General features: G+C 48.4%; 2 protein-coding genes across 2 annotated transcripts; one reads left to right on the top strand and one right to left on the bottom strand.

Annotated features, from left to right (window-relative positions):
* The first annotated feature begins 387 nt into the window (after positions 1-387).
* On the top strand, positions 388-4,292 carry LOC124670249 (secretory carrier-associated membrane protein 1). The gene is made up of 13 exons (XM_047206746.1): positions 388-562; positions 877-942; positions 1,045-1,149; positions 1,270-1,332; positions 1,615-1,648; positions 2,096-2,218; positions 2,758-2,820; positions 2,908-3,001; positions 3,101-3,146; positions 3,251-3,318; positions 3,701-3,749; positions 3,886-3,951; positions 4,040-4,292. The coding sequence occupies exons 1-13, from the start codon at positions 503-505 to the stop codon at positions 4,124-4,126; spliced, it is 924 nt and encodes a 307-aa protein (XP_047062702.1). The 5' UTR covers positions 388-502; the 3' UTR covers positions 4,127-4,292.
* A 996-nt stretch (positions 4,293-5,288) lies between these two features.
* Positions 5,289-7,568, bottom strand: LOC124669334 (internal alternative NAD(P)H-ubiquinone oxidoreductase A2, mitochondrial-like). The gene is made up of 5 exons (XM_047205968.1): positions 6,737-7,568; positions 6,274-6,434; positions 6,084-6,149; positions 5,838-6,001; positions 5,289-5,742 (listed from the first exon to the last, which is right to left on the bottom strand). The coding sequence occupies exons 1-5, from the start codon at positions 7,566-7,568 to the stop codon at positions 5,289-5,291; spliced, it is 1,677 nt and encodes a 558-aa protein (XP_047061924.1).
* Positions 7,569-14,730: the final 7,162 nt, after the last annotated feature.

The following is a 14,730-nucleotide window of genomic DNA, read 5'->3' as shown; positions in this document are numbered from 1 at the left end:
CCTCTCTCTATGGTTGGGTGTAGTGAAATGGATGCAGTGAAGTCAATCTTTGTGGACATTACTGAGTTTTGCTTCAAAATGAGGTTGAATTGGAATATTTTGCAATTAAATGTAATACTATTTATGTGCAGATGTGAAATGGTGCATTGCACGTGCAAGCTCACTAGTCTAGATTATGAAACAAGGAGCGCCATGTCCTCTCGAGGCTTTCTTCTGAAGAAAAACATAAGCAAAAGAAAAGAAAAACTGAAGTTCGGCTCGCGACCACGAGCAGTTGCAACTGGCAGAGAGGGTCGTTCCGTGTGTGCGGCTTAATTAACTCGCAAAGTCGTATCTCCGGCCCAACTTTAATTTGGTGGGTGCGATTGCGCGAACGAACGTGCGTGCGCTGCTGTATCCATCTTCTATCTGCCAGGACTCGCCGTCTCCTCCGCTGCTCCGTGTCGCCAATCGCCGTTGTCGGTGGCGCAAGAGCAAGCGCGCCGAGCCTTGGAGGAGGGACATGGCGGGGCGCTACGATGGGGGCAACCCCTTCGAGGAGGAGGACGTGAACCCTTTCTCGGTAAGCCTCCTGTCCAGAACCAGGATCCCTTTCCGCCATCGCCCGGATGCTGCGGATCTTCTTCCCTTCTCCTTGCCGCGAGCCTACGGCGAGGTGCTCCTTCGCGTTCGATCTGAGCACGGCGCAGATCTAACCACGCCTCGCCGATGGATAAACCCATCCATCTTTTTCCTTCTTCTTCTTCTTCTCCGTCCAATCTTGCCGTCACCGACGCTGCTAGTACTGCGGGGATTCGCGCTGGTCTGACGATGCATTGGTGCTAAAACCCTCAAATACGCTCTCCAATTTGAAACATGCGGGTGATTTCTTCGCAGGAACAAACGCGTGGCAAGGCTGGCGGGCAGTCCAACTTCGGTGGCGGCGGTGCGTTCTACATGCCGGTATGGTGTTCTACCACTGAATTTGGGGTTAAGTTTGCCCGTAACTGCTGGCTGCTCACCACTGTATGATTTACTTGATTTTAACTGAGTATAATAATGTAGAATCCCAGAAACGTTGCCCCTGCATCAAATTCGCGGCTTTCACCCCTTCCCCCGGAACCGGCAGATTTCAGTGCCACAGTGGATATCCCTCTGGATTCGTCAAAGGTTTGTGTGATTCTGCGGTTTATTTCTTGGCAACTGCAAAATGCACATTGGGAACTTGTAGCTACACGCAACATTGTACCTAGGGATTCCAACTAACGTCTGATTTGTGAATGCTCCTAGGACCTAAAGAAAAGAGAAAAGGAGCTGCAAGCGAGGGAGGCAGAGTTGAACAAGAGGGAGAAGGTACAATGCCTATTTATGCAGTTACATCACACTTTAACTGTAGCTATCACGATAAATCAAGTCAATAACAGAGTTTGTTTGAGGCTTATGTTGGTTCATACTAATAGTGGTCTTCGGTGTGAAGTAATCTTGTGAAGCTTATTTAGGATCATCAGGCGTTTTTGGTTCCCTTTCAAATTCAGCTTTTTAGTTGCACGTTGTATTCCTGCCACTGTTCTACATAGTTATTTGAGCCAAAGGTTTTATCAGGTTCTGATCCCCTATATTAACTATATGTATTAGGAACTGAAAAGAAGAGAGGAAGCTGCAGCACGAGGTAAGTGTTTGTTTATGCTCTTTCATAGATGACATAGCAGTTCTCCGTGATAATTTTGTTCCTATTTGCTCTGAGAAAAATGAAAGGATCATATAGTAATGCACTTGTAAAAGAAGTATATCCACTAAGCATAAGAACATTGCTATACTGAATCATATTTACATTAAGTTATAGACTACTGCATGATAAGATCAAACTAATCTTGGTACTTTTCTGTTTTATTCTAGAAGAATTTATTCTTATTATGTTTTGTACTTTTCCCCTCTCTGCTAAGGAATTATAAATTTTATCGTTATGTTTAAAATTGAAATGGACCTATTGTAATTTATTATTTTTTCTAGATTAGCATTTTGAAGATTGTGCTGTCATTTTTCCTACAGAAAAAATCATGAATTGTTTTGTTCATGGGTGGCTAAACTTATGTTCCCTTATTCTGTTTGATTGTAGCTGGTATTGTCATTGAGGAGAAAAACTGGCCTCCTTTCCTGCCACTCATCCACCATGATATTGCTAATGAGATACCGAGTCATCTTCAGAGGATGCAATACTTTGCATTTGCATCGTTTCTTGGTATGCTTCCTTCCCGGAATTGCAAGTTTTTAAAGTTTGTTGAAGAATTTTCTTCCTTTTCTTCAAATGCGATGGTGTACAAACAATTTCTCCATAACTTGGGAGATGTTATTCGTATTTCAGAAAGATCCGTTTTCAGATGCTTAACCCTTTTCATCTGTGGGATATGGGTTGTTGGTATCGTAGGCATGGAATTTTGTTCAACCTTCATGGCATGTCGCTAAAATAGTACCATCACATTCATTTCTTCAGCTGCCAGCCATATCATGGTTAAATAAATGGGCAGAGGAAATTATTAATGCCATTAAGGGCTATATTACTATATGCATGCATTACCATGTATCGAGATTATGATATAAATTAAAAGATTTCCAAAACACTGGTAAAAAAAAGTTGAGATTGTCTTTATAGTATCAGAAGTCTGTATTTTATTTTCAAGTTTTATGACATGCTAAACTATATGGTAGGTCATAATAAGAATAAATCCTCCTTTACTACATATCAGCAAAACTAAGAAAGCTTTCCCTGGCATTGAATAGGTTTGGCTTGCTGTCTTTTCTGGAACGTCATAGCAGTTACTACAGCCTGGATCAAGGGGGAAGGTAATACTCCGCTTCTTTTGTTGTTCCATGTCCCTATGCATCGGAATTATTTAATGTTTGAATAATGAATGGTTTATCCATGTACAGGAGTGAAAATCTGGTTACTAGCAATAATCTACTTCATCTCTGGGGTTCCTGGTGCATATGTGTTATGGTATCGCCCTCTTTATAATGCTATGAGGTATATATTTGAAAGGTTTCTGTGTTATTTTGTATGTTTCTCGTTTTCCTGAATTTTTGCATATATATAGATAACATTCTCTTGCAACTTGTGTTATAGGACTGACAGTGCATTGAAGTTTGGATTGTTTTTCTTGCTTTACTTGGTAAGTCTTACGACTGGATTACTCAACAATTCCTTGGTTTATCTGTAATGTTTGATAATTGAAAACCTACAAAAATACATTGCTTGAACTTTCGTACTTTGCAGTTTCACATTATTTTCGTCGTATTTGCTGCTGTGGCTCCTCCTGCTGTCTTTGAGGGGAAATCTTTGGCGTAAGTCTCTTGCTTGCTCATATTCTAGCAATAACATTACAAGACTGGAAAAGTGACTTCCCATAGTACTTGAATTTAATACAAATAATTTGTGCTGAAGATAGTATAAGCAAGACAGTTGCATGCATGTTTTTTTGCGCACTTTGATGTCAGCATATCTCAATTTGTAACAAGCATCGTATACCAAGCTTGGGTGCAGAGTTACCACTTGATTTTGGATTCCCATGGTTGGACCCACCTTGATAGAGTTACTAAATTCTATTCATCCTTCTATACAAACATTAAATGTCCCACTTCTTTAAAATTTTGTAGTCCAAAATATTCCTCGGATATGTGGTGTGGAACTTTAGAGTGGACTGATTTCTGTTTTATGCTTGTGCAGGGGAATTTTGCCGGCGATTGATCTCATCAGCGTGAATGCTTTAGTGGGGGTCAGTCAATCAGCCTATTGTTAGCCAGCTAGCAGTAGATCAGCCTATCATAGATACATGGTTTTGAACCACCAGGACAGCTTCCTGAGCCGAGGATTTTTTTGGCCGGCCAAATAATTCATAAATTCTTGTGCAGATTTTCTACTTCATTGGGTTTGGATTGTTTGCCCTGGAGTCATTGCTCAGCATCTGGGTTATCCAGGTCAGTCTTCCGATGAGCAACCATTATGATTTACTAAATATACTTTAAAGTGAATTGTCTGAGCTGTTTTGGCATTATACGCGTGCAGCAAGTGTACATGTACTTCCGGGGAAGTGGGAAGGCTGCAGAGATGAAGCGTGATGCGACAAGGGGCGCTATGAGAGCAGCATTTTGAGCTCAGACAATGATAGGTCTCAAGCGTAATCCCATGGATAGATCGCGCCATAAACAAAAGCATATGTTTTCCTTGGCTAGTTGGCTCTGACTTGTGATGAAGTGACATTGTATGACTTGTCCACTTTCCTTATCAATATAGAGAATGTGCAGTTTTTTACAGCTTATGATGCATCCTGGCTGTGAATGCTCTCTATCTTGAGAGAGTATAGATACATAGAATTTATCCCTTTACGATCTGGCATGTATGCTGCAGATTATTTTACTTTAGAGATTATCTTCAATTCTTCGACGTCCCCTTTACTGGGGTTGTGGTTTTCTGCACACGTAAGCGGTCTCAGTGTGGTCCCTTTTTTTTTAGAGCGACAGGGGTCATCATCCCCGGTTCCATTGATCAGGCTCAACGAAACCCCAGGCAAAAGCAGGTTCAATTACTTACATATCTCATGCAAAATCATGTCTTTTTGAGAGAAAATAAAAAGAGCACAGCCGCAGTGAGACATATCAACTGCAGCAAGAGAACAGGAACTAGAACAAAACACAGCCGAAGCTACAACAACTACACCAGCTTTCTTGCAGCAAGAACGCAAAGACAGACTGCTCCTTTCTTTTTCAAGAAGCAGATTGAGCACACAGGTAGGAGTGCTCCAAGTTCCTTGGATCGCAGGCCTCTTGGCGTCAGGAGATGAGCAGTGTGGTAGACTCCCTTCTCACTGTCTGTCAATTCTATATCGGCTATTGCACTCACAAGGTTTAATGATCTCTGGAAAAAAATAGCCCACACGCTCACTGATATTCTCTGCCTCACTGTGATAGACTCCCTTCTCACTGTCAATTGTAGTGCGCTCACCAGGTTTAATGATCTCTGGAGAAAAAAAATAGCAGAAACGCCTCACTGATATACTTCTCACTGCCTGTAAATTCTGTGCACTCACAAGGTTACAATGATCTCATGAAAAAAATAGCCTACACGTATAACGTTTAGTAGTCGAAAATGTGCAATAGTATGTGTTTCTTTGTCTTGAATGGTGCACGAATGAGCACAAACAGCCACCATGGATGAACACAAACAGAATCCTAAGCAAAATTGAAGGCCAGTCTCTCACCCCCTTGTGTTATTCAAGAGGAAGCAGAGCCAGCCCGCCACGGCTGGATGCTCCTGTTCAGCCAATCCTTGTATTGTCCCTGCCGAAGACGAACGTGGTGGTCCAGTTGACAGCCACGTAGAACCTGTTCCTCCAGCTGACCACCCGCGTCAGGTAGGCCGACCGCCACACGAACCAGCTGACGAAGCCCGCCATGGAGATCCCGCGGGCGTCCTTCTTCTCCCTGAGGTCCACCAGCGCCTTGTACCCTCCGACGGAGGCCATGCTCCCAATGTGCTTGTACACGAACGGTTCCCCCAGGTCGGCGTTCTTGCTCAGGCAGTGCGCCTTGCCGGCGTTCTGCGCCGCCACCTTCTTGAGCAGCTGAGCCAGGTACTTGCCCTCCCTCTCCGCCACCTGCGCCAGCGCCGGCAGCACCGGCTTCCCCGTGCTCTCCAGGAACCCCGCGCAGTCGCCCAGAGCGAACACGTCCTCCACTGACGGCACCCGGAGATACTCGTCGATGCCGATCCTGCATCATTTCAGTGTTCGGTTAACTGGATGTTTCAGTGTGTTCACTCATTCATGCATGGAGGAACAGGAATGTCATTTGGTCGCAGTACGTACCTTCCGCCGGGGGACTTGGGCAGGTTGAGGGACTTGACGAACTCCGAAGGGCCGACGCCGGTGGACCAGACGAGGAGGCCGTAGGGGACACGGGTGTCATCGCTCAGCACGATCTCCTTGGGCAGCACCTCCTTCACCACGCCCTTCACCAGCTTCACTCCGTACTGCACACGCAATTACCACCCGTCACCAACAAATTCCCAGAATCGTCAAGTATTGTGGTGAGATCACAAGCAAAGTCAGTACCTTAGATAGGTGTCTCGTCGCGTACTCCTGCAGCCCGACGTCGAACGACGACAAGATCTCGTTGGCCTAGCAGTTAACAGATGAGGCTGACGATCAGTTCAGGTAAAATGACTTGACACTTGACAGTCAGTAGTGTTGACAGTTTGTATGCAAAGATCGACCGAGAAGCATGCGTGTTCTATGTGCGTACCTCGATGAGGGTGACCTTGACGTAGTCCTTGACATGCGAGTACCTGTCCCTGACGTCGCGCATGATGAAGTCGCTGAGCTCGCCGCTGAACTCCACTCCGGTGGGGCCTCCGCCTACCACCACGCAGTGCAGGAGGCGCTTCTTCTCTTCCTCTGGCAAGCCTGTTCATTCGAGAATCGAGATGAGATCACCGGCCACATAAATCAACGACCCGTAACACAACCGAACTGGTTGTAAGAATTGCAACGTAGCAGCAAACTGAGCACGCTCCTCAACACGGAGTACTAAGAAATATTTGCAATGCAGAATTGATCTGGCAAGCCTGTTCATTCGAGATGGATGAGATCACCGGCCACATAAAGCAACGACGGGTAACACACCCGAGCAGCAAACTATGCTGCCTGCTCCTCAACACAGAGACAGAGTAGATAGATTTGCAATGCAGAATTGATTTTGGGCATACCTGGGTTCTCGGAGAGCATGAGGTTGGTGAGTAGCTTGCGTCGAATCTGCTGCGCCTGGTTCACCTCGCGTAGGAATATCGCGTTCTCCTCGACGCCCTTGATCCCGAAGGTGAGCGGCTCGGCGCCGCTGGCGATGACGAGCTTGTCGTAGGCGACCCTGAAGCGGTAGGGCCCGTCGCCTGGCAGGCCCTCCCCGTCGGCCACCGTGCAGTAGACCTCGCGCTTCCTGGCGTCGACCCCGGTGCAGCTGGCGAGGAAGAAGAAGGACCCTGGGCGCGTGGCGAGCGCCGGCTGGATGCGGCTGACGGGCTCGACGACGGAGCGGAACTCGAGCGTGCCGACGCAGGTGGACGCCAGCAGCGGCGTGAACACCATGTGGTTCCTCGGGGACACGCAGACCACGTCGTAGGCGGACGTGTCCACGTCCTTGAGGAACCGGCAGGACGCCCACCCCGTGCCGAGGACGACTATGCGGGGTTTCTCGCCGGGCTTGGTCGGGCCCAGGTCCGGCAGAGCTGCGGAGGCGTCGGAGGGTTCTGACGGCAGGGCCGCGGACTCGGGGAGCAGCTTCGCGGGCGTGGCGCTGAAGCCTCTGATTGGGTGGTGGTGGTGGTGTAGATGGGCCGCCGCGGCGCCGCACTTGTCGGCGAGGGCGACGGACGCGAGGTTGTGGAACGACGAGGAGGTGGTGCGGGTGCCGCGATGCCCCAGCGCCGCGGCATTGCGGAGCGCGGAGGCTGCCGGGGTGGGCGCGGCGCCGCCCTCGGAGGAGACGATCCTGGAGAGGGACTGCGACAGCTGGGAGCCCCTCGCGATCCTGGACCAGGCCATCGCACGCACGGTGGCCGCGAGTCCGCGACGCTTCGATCTCGCGTGAATCGCAAAGGCCGCTGCGATAGGTTGAGAAGAAGTGAATCAGCAAAACAATGGTGCAAGGGTACGTAGTAGAGGAGGTAGCATTGCATACAAAACAACAAGAGATGAATAGTATATATAGATCGACGGCGAGACGAGCACAGGGGGAATGGGACTTGGCTTCGCTTCGTTAACAACTGGGAAATTATGGCCCAAGGCATGAAGACCAGCGCCGGTGCGCAGTCAATGACGGCGTGGAAACCGAATCGCGTCCGCCGCCGCCGCCCAGTTTGATGATTCCAAAGCCACCATTGCTTTGCCCCCCCGTCATCATGGTGCGAGATCATCCATCCGCCCATCCTGCGCTCGAGGAAACAGAGGTAAAAGTAGAGGAAAATTACCAGGCGCGATGAGATCAGCACGACGGCGACGGGAGCATCATAGACGGGCGTCTCTCGATCACGGGATCGGTGTGAAAGGGATTGATTTTTCTAGGAGCAAGGAAAGGAAAGTGGAAAAGATCTGGGAGACGAAAGAAAGAGTCGCGTGCGTGCCTGGCCTTGTGTCTTGTCTTGGAGCCCCCGGCTTGCGGGAGCTCTGCTCGGCTTGCGCGGCAAGAAGAAGAGACCGGGGCCCCACGTGGCGGGCGCACAGAGCAGAGCCCCTGCTGGCTGTTGTTGATTCTGCTGTGGGATTCGCGCGCGGTTCATTAATTTACTCGCCCATTCCTTTTCTTCCTCGGCACTGCATGGTATGCCTGCCTAGGCTAGGCGCGACCTGGTCAGCGCCAGCTGTCGCGTAACGGCCAGACCAACCACGCAGCTAGCGGGCCAAATTACCTCCGTTTCGATGTCCACGCCAACTTTTGGGCCGAACCACAGGCTTCTCAAAGTCATTGAGACACCTATAGATTGTTAACATTTCTTTGTTAAAAGAAAGATTTATTTGTCCAAGGTTTAAATTTGAGACATGCAACACTTGATGCATAGTCTTTACTTTGATTCTAGTATGATCAATTGATCAAGGCACTTAGATTGAAATGTAGGGTTTAATGACATGCATGGTTGATTATGTAACCACCTTGCTGGTACTTTAGTTTAAAGTGTGGTCTTAGAGTTTACTTGTGATCACCATGCGATACACAAGTTAGGGTTGAGATATGGCATATGGTTCTATGCATGTGTGGGTTCATCTCATGTTGAGTTGACTAGGGTTTCTCTTTCTCACAATAATAGGATGGTTACTTGAAGATATAAGTAGGACTAACATAGATGATTGCCTAGGAAAGATCATGATGACCTTGAATAGTTCCTCTACTTAGGAAGTTAGGATGTATCTAGGGTTCCTTACTATTAGTCTCCCTCTGGTTTCATGTGATGGATGATGCCTGCTTATCATATTAGAGTTAAATTTATTCTCTTATATTTTCAAAACATAATCATGTAATATACATGATCAACCTATTCCTCGTTAGTTGTTTCCTTGTCATCTTCTCCTATCATCTTCATTTGTAGGTTTTAGAGATTTGGTATTAGGAAATCTTTAGTTGCTACTATGAACCTTCTTTGATAGTTTCAGGTGGATATTGATGGATCCTTATTCTATAATCAACACCCAATGGTGATGATTAGTGTTTTGGCTTACCAAATGTTTGACTAAGAAGGTTTGAATCTCATCTCCAAGATCAAGTGATTGCTCAATTTTGCTTGAGTGTAACACTTTATCTTGGGCTCTGTTTTATAGTCAGGGATTACTCTAGGGTTTATGACGAGCTCACAAGATCTCTTTAGGTATAATGGTTAAGGCTTCACTTGGCTAGCTGAGATTCAATTAGTTTCTACTTTACTTCTTAATGTCAAGAATGTGATTCTATTCACATAAGGTTTGTGTTACCTCAACACTTCTCAATGAAATGTATTATATCATGGGGTGCTAACACAAAGGGTGATGATGTTATCATCAAAATGGATGGATAGAACTCTCCCTTGGCTAGGCTTTGGTGAAGATAGATTTGGATTGAGACAAGTAGAATTAATAAGGGATTGTGTTGATGTCCTTGTCCTAAGTTCAAGATTGAAGACATACCATGAAGATCATGGTAAGAACATTAATTTGGCAAAAGACATCAAAAAGATAAGTCAAGAATAGTTTCTCAATTCTTTATTGTTATTTAATTTATAGTTGAATAGGTATCTATATGTTGTAGCAAGGAATGCCATATTATGATCCTTTAGAAGATATGGTATTTGATCCTCACTTAAGCGTTGTTGTAATAGTTCTAGTTCCATTTGATCTAGTCCATAGATCAAATCACCTCTAATCAAAACAATGTTTTGGCAAGTGTCACATTGAAGTTTATAGCGTGTGACTTGATGATCTACTTCAATTCCATCAGCTCAAGTGAAACTTTAGTCACCGCGACAAGTTTAATTTTAAAGCGCAAAAGTTTCACATATTTTCTATGCATGAATGCAATGCACATATTTGTTTCCTCTCTTTGGTAACCTCAAAACCTGTGATGTTACAATTTAGGAGGCCCCGAAGGTTACAAGACCCCACCACCGAGGCCGCTAGTGCGTGACGCTCCGCGGCAACACCCTCCCCTCCATCAGTCAGTAAAAAAATCCCCCACTCACCGCCTCATGTGTCCATAGGAGGAGGAGGAGAAGGAGACAAGGAGGAGGGAAAGAAGCACCGGTGAGAGATGAGATGAGATAGATGGGAGAAAGTGGATCTGGGGACGTATAGGTTGGTGCGATTTATCCCTGGAGTACAAATTTTGGTACGACATCGGTATATTACTACCATTGGCGTACCAGTAAGGTGGTACCGGTATGCCAGTGGTATCCTGGTACCGCTGTCGTACCACTTTTTTGGTGCGCCAGCGGTAGCAATGCTACTATAAGCCTTTTCCTTCTAGTGAGAGAACATTGCACAAGACTCTACACATGAAAAAATAATCTCCCCTGGCTTAGAACTTTGCAAGAGCCAACCCAAGAAGATTACCAAAATAAAAGAGAAAATGCAGTTATCAAAAGAGAGTGTAAGACGTTGCTATGATACTGTCGTTGCCTAATCGACGGTACCTCGGAGGAGGGATCCTCACGAGGGGGAGAAGAAGTATGGGCCATAGGGCGGAGTGCTCACGGGACGGTGGTACGCGAGTTACCCAGCTTCGGAACACCTGCACGATGACGGGGCCTACTCGCTGCTTGTCTGGAATTATCTGGGCGCTTTCGCGTTGTTACAATGAGTTGTGGTTGTGCCCCTAGGGCTCCCGGGATCCGGCTTATAAAGGCGCACGGATCTAGGGTTTACATGGAGAGTCCTAGCCGGAATACAAGTTGCCTAACTACGGTACAATGTCTTGCCGTGTACGTCAAGGATCCGCCTTCCTCCAAGTACGTGCCGGATCCGGATACTTCATGGGCTGTCACGGATCCGGCCTCCTTCGTAGGTCGGTTGAGATCCGGCTTCCTCGTTCCCGGGCTGGACTTCATCCTTCGGGATCTACAACAATCGGGCCGCCCGATGGGCCACATGCCTCACCACCAACTATGGGCCACCCGGGCTTGCCGGATCTAGGCCATGCCGTTGATATACCCATAAAGTATACCCACAACAGTAGCCTCCGAAGTTCTCCGAGATTCATCATTCCTCCGACTTCATTCAGCTCGGATCCGAAGAGAATCTTGAAGAGCTTCAAAAACTTCTACTTGATTCCGGGTTCATTCACTCGGAATTCCTTCGTCTTCAGATTAGGTATCACAACGGAGATTCCGTTTTTCCCGCGCACAACCTCCTCTTTTCCCGCGCTAAATTTTCGCAAATGCCAATCTTTAGCCGGAAATTTCGGGGGCGCATGGTCAAATTACCTCCACGTTGTCTTACCGCATTTGACCTAAAACACGTGTCATCCATCCAACGGTGCGACCGTTCCGTTTCCACCGTCGGATCCGAATCCCGAATCTCCGCACGTGGCCTATAAATACCCCGTGGCTCGGTAAATTTTCATTCTTTCACCTCTCCTCACCACTTCGTCTTCCTCCTCGCGCCGCGCCGCCCAACGGATCTCGATTCCGGCGAACTTCGCCACGGTGAGCTCCGCGCGCCGCCAGTCCAAGCTCCCCTTCGCGCCAAGATTCCTGCGGTTGAACGGGAATTTCTCCCCGCCGCCGATTCGTGGTCTTCGCGGGGCAGTTTTCTTCAAGTTCGGCGACCTCGTCTCCACCGGAGCTCCGTCGAGCCACCGCGCCATTAGCGGTAAGTGCGCCGGCCTTGTAGAAGATAGACTTAGTGTAGAAGATAGATTAAGTGATCCGGGTACTCAAACAATTTGTATGGGCGCAGCCGGAAGCATGCCACTTGATTCATCGCACTGTACTGGTAGCTCTCCGAGTAGCCCGGATCCCAATCCAGTAGGAACCAATATGTCCGGATCCCATAGCATTCCTACCACCATATGTTTCCGACATCGAGGCTAGCTCAACCATTTTCCGCATCTTCCAGCACCGCGCCAAGCCGGATCCCCTCCCTCAAAGAGCTTCAAGAAGAACTCGAGGGACAAGCTAGGATGGCAGCCAAAGTACAGGAGACGGAAAACAAGAAGGCATCCAAGGCCCGGATCCGGGAAGGAGAGCGGGGTCAGTGGTGGCCTTGCGCAACTACCGATGTGGAGCTTAGAGAGCTCCAGAACGAGGGCATGATCTCCTCTCACTGGAGTTTCACTCGTGACTCCGACGTCCCCAAGCCTGAAGCCGGAGAAATCGTTATGACCAAGGCTTGGGTGGAACGCGGACTTTCACTTCCCTGTTCGGAATTCTTTCTCTCCGTTCTCAACACATACGGGCTCCAGCCCCACAACATCTGCCCAAACTCATACCTCCTCCTGTCCAACTTCGTGACTCTCTGCGAAGGGCACCTTGGGATCCGACCAGATATCAAACTATGGCAGTTCTTCTTCCGGGTGAAGAAAGAAACCAAGGACAAAGCAATGGTGAACTGCGGGAGCATGACGTTTATGCTCCGCACTAGCCGTATGTATCCTCCCCACGACTCGCATGAATCCGTCCGGTACTGGAACGCCGGATGGTTCTATGAGAAGAACGCTTCAGTTCCGAAGGTCCATGAAGGCCTCCCCCAGTTTGTCAACAAGCCTCCGGAAGAACTCGCAAGCTGGAGCTTCGTTCCTTCGCTCGCCCAAACCCCAATCCTGGAGAAGGCAGCGCGGAGAATCTCCTGGCTAGTCCACGACGGACCGACCGGATCCCAGCTCACACTTAGCTGGTTCTCTCGGAGGATCCAGCCCCTGCGCCACAACGCACGCTTGATGTGCGCTTATACCGGGGCGGACGATCTCCTCCGGGTTACCCGCCATGATCTTCCGGCCGACTCCCTGAAGAGAAGGTTCAAGACTCTAGTGAAGATTTCCAGGGGCCAACAGGTCCCGGAACTGACCAAGGATATTTATACAAACGACCAGTGTCCTCCGGTAAGCTCTGTTCTTTTCGTTGCTTCAAACTTCACAAGTTTTTTGGATATTAACTTTAACTTTTATGCATGCTCCTCCCAGCTCAACACTTTGGCGGAGGAAAACTTCCGCACCATCATTCGTGTTCCCGTCAGTGGCGACGCGGCGGAGGAGGTTCCGGATGACGATGAGGAGGAAGAGGAACAGGCACCCCGCAAGGCGGCCCCTCGTCCTTCGAAGCGTCCCCGCGCCAAAGCTTCCGGCTCAGAGGCCGGAGCTAGCGGCGAGGCCTCCGCCAAGAAGTCAAGAACCGTAAAGCCACCTCCGCTAGACTCGAGGAAAGCGGAACGTGCTCGCCTGAAAATGCTGGAAACAGCTGGCAAACGCACGCGCCCCATCATCCCCGGCGCCTCGTAAGTTTCCGAATATGGTGCATCTTTATGTCGGCGAAATTATTTCTTATTCCACCCCTTTCACTTGTTTACAGAAATCCGAGTACCACCGCTACGCGAACCGCCAGCCAAGAGCCCATTACTAAGTACATGAAGAAATCTCCGGCAGTCGGTCCTGCTACTCCAGCTCCGCCAAGTGCCTCTCATCCTACTCCTCGGCCATCTCCCCCTCGAGGCTGATCCGTCTCCCCTCCTCGCCGCAAACACTCCACCGGAAATAATTCCGGTTAGCAGCGAGAAGGTAGATGGAGAAGATCCGGCGGCCAAAGGCCCTGCCCAAGAAGATGCGGAAGAACAAGGCCAAGGAGAGGCTGAAGTCACTTCTTCTGAGAAGGCCGGAGACGGCGCTGGCGACATCGTCGTTTTTCCGAAGAACTTTGGAGATCCGGCTGACATCACTTCCACCCCCAAGGCGTATGCTACCAAGTTTTTCAACAAGCTGTCCGAGGCGGAGAAATGGGAGCTTGAACAAGACCTGCTCAACGCCATGCTGAACAACGCCTGGGGGAAACCTGATGCCGCGACATCGGAGATCCAAGATTTTAAGAAGGATGTCGGCCAATTCTTCGACAAGCTCATCTGCAAGCAAAAGGTACTCCCCAGTAGCCCCCAAGCATGTATGCGGAAACTCAAATAATAGTTAGCGCTTAGATGCTTAGAGAAAAATTACTTCCGGGAAAGTTTTTTAAATTGGACCAGTAGCCCCCAAGCATTATGGCGGAAAGATTCCGGCAATGATGCTTTGAAAGAAACCACTGCTACAGCGGAATTTTTACTCCTGCACTCGTTTATGTTTTACAGAACAGCGAGGCGCTGCATTACGAGCTTCACAAGAACATTGCCCTGCAGCCGCCGCGTTACTCTGAGTCAGGCGGAAAATATCCGGACTCTGAAAAATGAGAATGCGGAACTGTCGAAACAACTGGCGGATGCCCAAGGTTGGTTTCCGTCTCATTCGTCATTAGTCATATTCCGACTTTGAACTTGTTTTTAATTTACTTTATTATAGGCGCATCCTCTTCCCTTGCTACAGCCTCATCCGAACTTGAGAACCTGCGCTCCTCGTACCAAGATCTGGAAACGAAACTAAAGGAGGCGGAACTAAAGAGGGAACATGCCGAGAAGCAGCTGGCGGAGAAAAACTCCGAATTCATCATGGAAAAGGGCGAGCTGATATTGAAGAAAAATGTTGACAGCGAGACCATCAAAAGGCAGC

This window comes from Lolium rigidum, chromosome 7 (genome assembly GCF_022539505.1).
Source record: "Lolium rigidum isolate FL_2022 chromosome 7, APGP_CSIRO_Lrig_0.1, whole genome shotgun sequence".
Taxonomy (NCBI): Eukaryota; Viridiplantae; Streptophyta; class Magnoliopsida; order Poales; family Poaceae; genus Lolium; species Lolium rigidum.
The sequence above is the reverse complement of the archived record's forward strand: the minus strand, read 5'-3'. Positions and strand labels throughout refer to the sequence as shown.